Source organism: Oreochromis aureus, linkage group 18 (assembly GCF_013358895.1).
Source record: "Oreochromis aureus strain Israel breed Guangdong linkage group 18, ZZ_aureus, whole genome shotgun sequence".
NCBI lineage: Eukaryota > Metazoa > Chordata > Actinopteri > Cichliformes > Cichlidae > Oreochromis > Oreochromis aureus.
Genome location: NC_052959.1, coordinates 10777177 through 10788414, shown reverse-complemented (window position 1 = coordinate 10788414; position 11238 = coordinate 10777177). Strand labels below are relative to the sequence as shown.

Sequence of the window (11238 nt, the reverse complement as noted above, 5' to 3'; positions counted from 1 at the left end):
CCTACCTTGCATCAAGGGTTCAAGCTGCTGGTGGTGGTGGTGAATTTTGGGGGGAAAATGTGGGGAAATCGTCTTGGCACACTTTGGACCCCTTATTACCAACTAAGGATTATTTAAATGCTACAATCCACATGGGTATTGTTGCTAATTCATCTCAGTCCCTTTATGAACACAGTGTACCCATTGTCTGACAACTGCTTCCACCGAGACGAGTTCACTGTACTGAAATTGTCTTTACAGTCACCAGAAATTCAAAATGCTCCCCAAAGAAGATCAATTTGAATTCAATTTTATTTTTAACTCTATAAGAAGTACAACTACATTGATGTTTCAGTGTCACACTTCTTATACATGTGTACTGAACATGTAGCCTACTGAATATAACACGTTCTCTCTGTGCATATTAATTTTTTGTCATTTTTAACAAACACAGCTTTAAAAAAAAAAAAAAAATCAGTCTCCTTTTTTGATTAGTTTAAAAATGTTCCCATATTAACTGTGTTTAAGTCTATTAAACCAAGCAGGGGCTCAGTAGGGACTTGTAGACTGCTTGCTCATCTAATTATATATAGATGAATGTACAGTGTTGAATTCTTTGAGTGTTTATAAGTTAAAAAAACATCCAGATAAGAATAGGGGGTTAAGCAGACAGGAGTGTGAAATCTGAAAGAAATTCTTGTTTAAGAATGAATGTGTGTCAGCACAGGCAGACAGAAACATGACACTACATGCTGGCACGTTTAGTTCCAGAGGAGGATATCTCAAGGACAGGTATGTTCTCATAATTCTCAGAAAAATCTGGTCAAGACCTACCTGGAAACAGTGCTCTTATTGTTCTTCCTTTGGAGGAATCACACACATTGTTACTTGTCTGCAGTACAGCACCAAATCTGGCCCCTGCTCCTAAACGGTCTGATAGGATTTACATTTCAGAAAATATCTCGTGCATGACGATATGGAGGAACTCAAGACATTTACTGTATCAGTCATTAACTTTTAGACATCGTATGACTAAAAACACATTATGTGAACTCAGTTGACTTCACTGGAGAGTACACTGTGATCATACCATTACTTGGGAACTGCTGAGGTCAATGTAACATTGTCAGTTGTCTCTTGGCAACATTAACAAAAGAGCTGTGACTCTGGGGCCTTTGTACTCAGGCCCTTAAGGGACGTGTTAAATCTTTTTCTTGAGTTTCTGCTGCAGACAGGAAGCAGAAAAGGGTGGAGGGAAAAAAAACTGTTTTTCCAGGAGGAAAAATGTAGAGTTAAACAAACAAGGGTATAATAAAATGCTGGAATGAAGTAATTACTGAGAACGAGCCATCCTTAATATTTTTGGTTCTTCCTGTATATTTTCTGCTGTCCCTGTGCCCATTTTCTTAACTGCTTTCAGGGCTGTGGGGACTGTCACAGGGTGAGAGATGGGTAAACAGTGAGCAGAGTGTCCATCTTCACAAGGCTAAGACAGAGAGGCAGACAACCACTGACACCTACGCGTACCATTTTAGAATCACTAATTAACCTGAAATAACTGTGAGAGGAAACTGATGTACTTCATACAGAACAACTCCATTAGAATCAGGAGGTTCGCAGCCATGATCTTTTTTTGCTGTGAGGCTGTGAATCCAACGAGAAACAGAAACAACTGAAAATCCAAATTAACTGCGAATAAATCATAGACTGTTCTTAAAAGATTTATCTCCCTACTGGTTTGTTGGATTAAACACAAACACTTGAGTTTGCCATTAGCTTGTATTTTTTGGGAAGTTTTTTTGGAGCTTTGTTAGTGTGAAAAACTTATGCCAGGGGGTTACAAAAAAGGGGATGCTCAAACAACACCATATTCAATAAGAAGCATGTTTAGTGTCAGTATAACACTTAAGCCAGTGACAAACTTGAAGTGTATTAAAATTTTAAGTATATACAGTCTCTGGATGCTTTTTTTTTTTTTTTTTTTGTTTTAGACACACCTGTGGTATATTCATGTAGACATGGTTAAGCAAACCAAATGATGAAGGAAGGGGACTTTGAACGTGGCACGGTTATTGGTGCCTGAGGATGGAGGAGAATGAGCTGACATGAAGTCAACAGTAACTCAACCAGTTGTTACAACCAAGGTATGCAGTAAAGCAACCTTCAAGGCACATCTGTGAAAGAGATGGGTTACACCAGGAGAACTTAACACCAAGTGCCACTCCTTTTACCTCAGAACAGAAAACAGAGTCTACATCCAATTTAAACACAAAAGAAAATTGGAAAAACATTTCCTGTTGTGATGAGTCTTGATTTCTGCTACAAAATTCATGGTCGGGTAGGAAAACACTCCCAGACTGACTGCTGACTAAAGCTTCTATTTAAAACCAGTTAGAACAAAGTTTGATGATGGTTTTATAGGCTGAAGTCAGGGGGGGTTGTAACAAGGCCCAGTGTAAGGATCATTTTGAACTGTGACTCAAGTCCAAGAATAGAACAATGAAAGTGGAAACAAGGGGAAAAAAGTCCATTTTGAAAGCAAATCTGTTGATTTTCCAGTGATACAGTTTTGAAATGTTGTTAATCCACCTTACATATTCAAAAGAATAATCTCCAAAATGACAGATTTCACTGCAGGACAGCAGCAAGTGTCATGTACCTGAAGGAGGTCGATAATGATTAGACGTTAATCTGGACTGTTGTTTTATTGTACAATAAAAATGTGAACTTTGAGCAGAGGCTCATCAAGGTGGTACAGCAGCTCTGAAGAACACTTATATATCAGGCCTACACAGATGTACATTGACAAGAATGAAGGCAGATGTCATCATCTTTACATGATTGTGACATGTGGGACCAGTAGCTCAACACAACAGATTCAAATCAGACTTGAAAACATGGTTTCAAAAGCTAGTCAACCGATTTCCCTTTTATTAGCTCTCTGAACAGGACATTCACCAATCTTTACATCATTAGGGTTTCAATGTGCAAATGAATTACTAGAGGCTTTCATATACAATCTTTACTACAGTGGGGTAAAAGTTCGTTTCTGGTCTCCACCTGAGTTTACAACTCGAATTCTTTCGGCTACATAGGTATGAAGAAAAAAAAATACACTGGTTACATGATTTCAACAAGTTAAAAAGTACCTTGATCATTTCAACACAAAAAGAAAGAAATCTGACAAGAAATCATAAATTATTAATTTTTGGCCTGTTGTTTGTGAAAGCCCTCACTGTAACAAAAAACCCCCCCAAAACTAAAACAAATAGCAGCAGTTAAGGCAAAAAGATTGTTCCCAATGGTTACATTTATACCTGAGTACCTAAAATAATAACGACATATGTGTATAATGTGTCACTGAAATGGTTTTGGTCTATAGAATAATATACAAAGAAGCTGGATTTTTAATTACTCAAAGCTATCAAAAAAGCATAATAACAATATTGCATTAGATACATACTTCGCGATAACAAAAGCTCTTTTTTTAATGCTGTATTCAAACAGAAGCAACTAAGACAGCCTAAAAATATTAATCAATCAAGAAATACATGGATAATACAATACAAAAATAATGGTTACAGCCATCCGTCTTTTTCAGTGGCTTTTGTGCTAAAAGGTTTCTCGGCTGATACTTTCTTTAGCGTCCACAGGCAGTGTGTCAAAAAGATGGTCCTCCACGATGAGGCAGTTTCTGCGCAGCAGGCGGCAATTTCCTAACTGGGCGGGCAGTCTGTCCAGACAGTTTCCTTTGAGCTCCAGCTGAGTGAGCTGGACAAGCTGACCCACAGCCTCTGGCAGCGTCGTGAGCGCATTGTGCGCCAGACACAGCACTTTAAGCTTGGTGCATCTGAACAGAGGCTTGGGCAGCACCTCCAGCTTGTTGGAGTTGATGGCCAAGTGCTGGAGGTTGTGGAGGAGACCCACATCTGGAGGAAGCACTGAGATGGAGTTATGGGCCACCTCCAAGTGTCGCAGTTTGGGCAGGGTGAACAGGGCAGCAGGGAGGGTCTCCAGTTTATTGTGAGAGAGGTAGAGAGCCTCCAGAGACTTGATGTGGCCGATGGTGGCTGGAATGGTGATTATTTTGTTGTGCCACAGTTTAAGGCACGTCAGCCTCTTGAGGTGCTGGAAGCTGATGATCTCCTCTATGGTACGAATGTTGTTCGATTTCAGGTCAAGTTCTTGTAAGTTGGTTAAGCTGAAAATGGCATGGGGAATCCTTTCAAGTTCACAGTTGTGCAGCTCCACTTCAATCAGATTTGTCATCTTTTTCAAACTGTTTAGGACCAGCAATTTTGTACCATCATTGTGAACCATTAACCGAATCAGATGTGGAGAAAGCTCTGTTATGTTTGTGGGGATTTTTGTGAGGTTGCTCTTCAGGCATAGCGTCTTTAAATGCCTCAAATCTCGCATGGACTCTAGGCAAATCATTTTGTTGTTTTCTGAGCTCAGGTTGCCAATTAGGTTAAGCTCCCTCAAGTTCCTAAGCAAATAGACCCAAGCCGGGATCTCGGCAACGTCGGTGAACTTGACATGAAGGCAGCGGAGATGGTCACGGAGGAAAGCAAAGCCTGTCTGCTCGACTTTGGCCGGAGAGTTGCAAAGATGCAGCTCTTGAAGGCTGGTCATCTGGGAGACCTTTGCTGTGAACCTCACATCAGGAATCAGCTCCAGTTTTAGCACTTCCAAATCTGTGAGGTCAAACACCGCATTCGGGAGTCCAGAGAGCATGAAGAGGTGCAGCTCCTGCTTGTCCTGTGCATTACGCGTGACAAGCTGCTTTAATTTTTCAAAAGTCCACTCGTGGTTGAGGCTGATCTCCCTCAGCTTATTTTCACTGACCTCAGACAGAAAAACGCCAAAGCGCTTGGAGTAAAGTTGGTCATACTGGTCAATCATGTGTAAAAGGAATGCAAAGTCATTTTTGACATCAGGAATGTCACTAAAGCTGCTCTCTTCCCTGACCTTCTCAAACGAGTACTCTTTCAGAGGTCGCCGGAACACCCAGAAGAGAGAGTACAAGCATGTCATCCCATAGATCAGTATCAATGCCACATAGGTGACGAGCAGTTTGCTCAGCATGAAAGCCATGTTGTGCGTACAATAGAACTTTGTATATCCTGTTAAATGTTTTATATCAGGCTTACATTCATGTGTGAATTTTATTTCGGCTAAAAAGGTCGAAGTGTAGCACAATATCAAAATAAACTTCACAGATTTGACGATGGTCTGTGCTACATAAAGCTTGTAGATGAAATCGCTGTCCTCCACATGGGCTCTGAATTTCCTCACCTTCTCAAAAAGAGCTTTGGCCTGCTCCCCATCTTTTTTATCCAAGATTGTCATGCTACTTGGGACCTCTGCAATAGGCTTATCTGCAGAAAATTTCACCCCAAGCATGGGTGTGGATGGGCTCACATTTGTGCTGTCATCGTTCCCCTCTATAGACACCTGCTTTGGTGCTGAAGAGGTGGCGGTCAGCCTCTGTTTGTTTTCCTCCGAGTCTTCGCAAGCAGTTTCAGACAAAGCCTTTGTTGTCCAAGGAGATTCAAAACACCGTCCCAGAATAGAAACGAAATGCTCAATCTTCGAACTTGTTTTGGGGTACTTGAACCAGAAGTTGCTACTGACCATGAGAATGAGGGTGTGGATGAGGGTGAGGTATGGAAAGTATTTGGAATACCAGGGCAAGGCATCATGGTAACACTTTTGGTTGATAAAGACATACTGTTGAAAGTCCAGGTTTGTTTTGACCCCTGTTGGAGGAGCTCGTAATGCATAAATCTTACTGACCGCTTCATCCGTTAGGTCCTTAGTGATTGGTGGGATGATTGTTCCTACAGGGGCTCTGGTGGATGAGGTTACATCCTCAGGTCTCTGCTGGGGCAACGAGCTTGTTCCTGAGGCTTCCTCTGCATCATCTATATATGGAAGGCAAGCTACTTGGTCCTTGGTGATCTGCATGGTCATTGCAAATACGGCCAGCATGAGCATGATCAGACCCAGGTAGTCCATGAAGACATCCCACCATGGCTTTAAGATGCGGTATGTTGGCTGGATGTCGTTCAGGGATGCAATCTCAGTGAGAGTGAACATCGCTGGAACAAAGAGACAAAACTCAATTAATTTTACTTATACTATTTATTTTATGGGGGGGGTTTTGGCACTAAACTTGAATAAAACAATTAACTGATTAATTCTGATTATTTATAAATTGTTCAGTTACTTTTCTAGTTCATCCTCATCATGATCGTTAATGAAAGCTGATTGTGTTTGGGGTGTGCACCATGCCTGTCGCATAAAACATGATATTTGAATATATATAAAACCTACAGACCTGTAACCCTATTTAAACCAGACGTGTCTCAGGACTTTTTAGTCCTGAGAGACTTTTAGCTTAAACCACCACAAAGACACATTGCGATATGATCACTGAGGTGCAGAAGTGCTATGAGATGCATTTAACTACAGCCTTTGTAAACACTGTGGTCCAACAAAAGCACCTTTTCCATTAGAACCTACTCAGATCGGCTCGCCGCAACTCGACTGGTTTTCCATTACAATCGAGTACCACATAATGTGCGTGGTCATTGTTATAGCAACCCATCCGTGCATCCCTTGACGTAATTAGTATGTGACATGAACGCTACAACAAAGATGAGCGTCTTGGCGATGATATACCTACTGCTCAGTTTGTGGCTTTTCGTGTGGCAGTTTTGATTTTCGTGAGCAAGGAACTCTCATGACTCATTGAGTGATGCCACTGACCAGCCAATCGCTAACATGCAGTCTGACGACGTCACATTTTAGTACCTACTTGGATCGCTTGGAAGAGTAGAGTAGGTACTATTTTAGCACCTGGTACCAGGTACTATGGCCAACTAGAAAACCCTGGCGAACCGTGGCGAGCAGATACTAATAGAAAAAGGGCTAAAGATGCAACAGGAAATTATGACACAAGTGCAGGATATTGCGGTACTTGTGCCCTGTGTCCTTCTGCAAGCACAGATGACTCTGTCCAACTACTTTAATATTGGTATTTCAAACGTTTTCTATGATATCCCATGCTTGTAAAATCTGACATTTTGCTGGGTACTCATGGACATAATGACTGCACAGGGCCCACTGACAGTAAAGACATTTGAACCCAGTATGTCAGCTGGTCATCTTGGAGATATTTTAAGTCCTCTTTCAGTTCTTGTCATGAGCAGCCCGCGGAAGGAAACAAAAAAAACCTTCCAAAATAACTTGACACATTTTGTTTAGAGGACAAAGTTGATGTGGATTTATGCTTCAACAGGAAATCTAAAACCTACTCCGTAACTATTGCGATTGGCCTGTTCAATACTGTTGATTCCTCCTATACATGCTCAGCTACTTTTTCACTCCAGTTTTTGAATTTATCAGTGAGATGATAACAATCACTGTCTCAATATAAGGAATAATAATAGTAGCATAAATATAAGGATTCTCAAATGTCAGAAAATTCCTGAGGGAATGTACAAAGTTGTGGAAAAGCTTGAGCGACATATGTTTGCCCCCATAAGGAGAAAAACAAACATAAAACAACAACAACAACAACAGGTATAAACATAGAGTGGGGACCCAGGAGGGGAAAACGTCCCAGCATTTCATTTGTTTCCATCATGGCCTCAACTGCATAGAAAACAAATCTAAATCCATAGCAGGTTACCAAAAGGGAGACTAATTTCATGCACTCAGCTAAGTCTGCTGGAGTAACACATTTATCCTCCAGCTACACGAGCCATGAATCAGTGACTACGAGTATTAAAGTGCCCTATGATTTTATCATGGTGTGCTACATTGAACCCTCACTTCTTTTTCATAGTGTTTAAGCACCAGGCCAAGACTGTGCTCAATCCAGACATATTACAACATGCTGTTTTTGGAACAGAGTCCTTTGATGAAGCCCCAAATCCACCAGTGTTCTGACTCACAAAGACCTTTGGCAGATGAGCATTTCATTTAGTGATGGATTGAAAATCGTTCTCTTACTTAGTGAATGTTTCACATAGTTTGGAAAACACATTAAAACATCATAATATGATCTGCATTCAAATCAGCAGTTAATCTGCATTGAATGTTTCAACATCCGACAGATATATACAAGTCTTTGCTTAGAGGTACGAATAGTAATTTGCAATTCACTTAGCGTGACAGCCGTACATGTTACAGCAAGTTTTAACTAAGGCTAACAGCTTGTCTGTGTATCGGCCACGAGGTAATCCTTTGACCATTTCTTGCAGCTTTTTAGTTCTATTCAGCATATACAGCATTTGTTACAGTCACATACATGAATGACCATCTCAGATGTCATTACTGTTAACGTGTTTTTCCCTCAGTTTCCACAGTAAGAACACAAAATTAACAGTCAAATTTTTGTACAAAGGACTGTGCATGTAGTTTTGGTGTGGCCTAATGCTTCCATTGATCACATCGGATTGCTGGTTCTACTTTTTACTGTGTGCCCATTAAAAAAATTAAACAGCATTTTCTTTAACTACGATATCCATTTGTTTTAACATATGGCATGCATATAACATAGAAATGAATGAACATAGAAAGAAATACTGAATGAGAGGTTGCATTTTGTTACAGCTACCACTATGACTTAACGCTATTAGATGCGGTCACATTAATAACTTGGCTGTTAATGTATAATCATTATTAGAATGGTGTTGTGCCACAATATTAACCATATATTTTACCTAAGACATATGTATGGGAAATCTGCGGCTGTAAATAAAACAGCAGTGTACCATAAAAGAAGTTCAACACAGCCAGGCTTTCTTTGTGTTAGTTTGCTCGACAAATTTAAAATGCAAATCCCAGTCAGAAAGAAAGCGTATCATGATGATGGTTATCTCCTTTTTTTTCTGTAAGCCGGGCTTTCTGCTTCAGGCTCTCTGCACACTCACAAAAAGTGGGCATTTTTTATCATATGACTCTTATTCTGCAAAAAATGATCCCTGTGAGTGCAGCCTACTCCAATCAGAGACATTAACGTGTAATGAGCAAAAATGGTGATTAAAAATCTGCAAAGAGTATAAAACAGCAGTAAAATGCAAAGCTGTTGCAAATAAAGAAATTTACACTGCAGAAAAATGGAAATCTTGAGTTTTGGTGTCACAGAGCCATAATAAAACTTTCAATTGAAACTTAATATTTTAACTGAGTGCACCCTTAGGGCTGATGTTTAATTCCAACATGGCGGATGCACGTTAGAGCTTTCAAACTTTAACTGGGCCATTACAGGTGACTTACATCAGCCTAAAAAAGTACACGTGGAAATCGTGAAATTACTTTTATTGATTGAACAGGTATTCAGAAATCTCTGACTTTAAGCTCAGCATATGACCCGAAATGTTGCTTCGTAGTACACCACTGTGAAGTCATCAGGAATCACCATTAATGTTGTTAGTGGCAACTGTGATAGCCTATACAAAATATATAGTTATATTTATTTCTATTATATGTCTCTCTTGTTTTGTATACATTCCTCTTGATTGTATCCATTTCTTCTGTTTGTCATTTGTTCCTGCTGTTTTACTCCTGTACAGTTGGCATGGAGCACCCATAATTTCGTTGTACATGTACAGTGACAATAAAGGGCTATTCTATTCTATATTCTGGCAAAGCGGAGTGAGCAATCTTTATCAAACTGTGGCAAAGCTACAAGGAGCTTGCATTAGCAGCCCTCCCCCAGTCTTTTGCATATGGGCGAAGTAACAGATCTAAACAGATTAGAGAGGGGGGAGGCGTTGTGTGAGAGAGTGTGGGGCCCCCAGGAAAGGGTGGGGCCCTCGGTCATTACAGGCGGTCCTGGCATCAAGGACGGGCTAGTGGTGGCGATAGTTCCCTCTGATTAAACTCGTAGAGGAATAACGCTACTCGTTTCAGGGTGAATTACGACTTTCACCACGTGACAGCAGCCGCTCTGCTCCAAGTTCATTGAGGACTGAGCAGAAGTTTAAAGATGGCCAGACTGAACTTTAGGTCATACCTGAGGTTACAACACCAGCTCCAGACACCACGATGTATTTAACGCGGGGAGACCTGCGCACCTACATGGGACACCAGTCATCTCTGCCACAGTCTGACGAAACTGCTGATCTTTTGGCGCACGCGATGGTTCTTTCTATTGCTTTCTTTTTTTTGCGCACTAAGTAGTTTGCCGCTGTGTGGGATCAGGTGATTCACCCACACGCGTGAGAAAAGAGAAGCGGCATGTGTCCCCGCGTTAAACATTCACATCAGCCTCTTATCTCCGTTAGTCAATAAACAACAGGTTGCGGGTTATTAAAGCGATTTATTTTTTATCCCTTTAGTAATGTGTTGAAAAGATAACGAGAAGAAAATATACTTACTGCCAGCGAGGCGTTATCTCAATCCAATTACTTCTTCTTCACCCCGCATGCCACTTTTCGCTCCCCTCTCCAGGTGCGTCTTTAACCTAATTTCTCGGCCCCGTTTCAAAGCAAAGGGATGACGCTGCTCGCTCACGCAAACCTCCAGAAAACATTCGTTTGCAGCCCTACGGTCTGTCGGCGGGTAGCCCTCATACCTGGACCCGCCTGACTGCCCGGGGCCGTCCGTTTGTTACTAGACAGTAAGCGCAGCCTCACCTCCGGGTCACAACATTTCTAAGAAAAAACGACTGATCCAACATGGAGCTGAGCGGACCGCTGTTGCGTGTGCGATGGGCGCTTCTGATTGGAGGATAGCGGCAACTTCCCGAAGGCACCACCCACTGGTGCTGCATTCAATGTGGCGGTGGGGAAAACCGGAAAAGTCACAGACGGTCAACGGCCGGCCGGCCGCAGCACTGCCCGTACGAGTCCGCGTTATGGCCGTGCAAGTAGTACCACGTCAGGGGTCGTGTGGAGTATTTTTATACCTGGTCTAAAATTAAATGTCAACCCGGTAGGAGAAACATAAAAGTGGTATTTTCTACAAATAGTGTACAGTTTCACACAAGTTACAATAAAAAGATAATTTAAAAACACAAACACACACAAGGCAGGGGTACACTTTGTTACTGTGACTATGTATCAGATTCATTCCTGATTTCCAGCTCTTTCTGGATCTGGTTGGTGATGTATTGGGTGGAGGAAGTGTCTTTTCAGTAGCATTGCATACAGGTTTCAACCGGTCGAAGGCTGCTGGCAGCTGTGCTCAGCTACTTCGTACTCTGAGAGGGGGAGGAGGAGGAGGCAGAAGAAGAAAGACATG

The 11238-nt window shown here is 41.5% G+C and overlaps 1 protein-coding gene across 1 annotated transcript; it reads right to left on the bottom strand.

The window, feature by feature from the left end:
- Positions 1–2877: 2877 nt before the first annotated feature.
- On the bottom strand, positions 2878–10728 carry lrrc8da (leucine rich repeat containing 8 VRAC subunit Da). The gene is made up of 2 exons (XM_031749753.2): positions 10374–10728; positions 2878–6083 (listed from the first exon to the last, which is right to left on the bottom strand). Exon 2 carries the CDS (start codon positions 6079–6081, stop codon positions 3592–3594), a length of 2490 nt encoding a protein of 829 aa, XP_031605613.1. The 5' UTR covers positions 6082–6083; positions 10374–10728; the 3' UTR covers positions 2878–3591.
- Between the last annotated feature and the right edge of the window lie 510 nt (positions 10729–11238).

Bases quoted from the DNA above. Each gene is read 5' to 3' on its own strand.
- lrrc8da (XM_031749753.2), bottom strand. From the start codon at position 6,081: ATGTTCACTCTCACTGAGATTGCATCCCTGAACGACATCCAGCCAACA.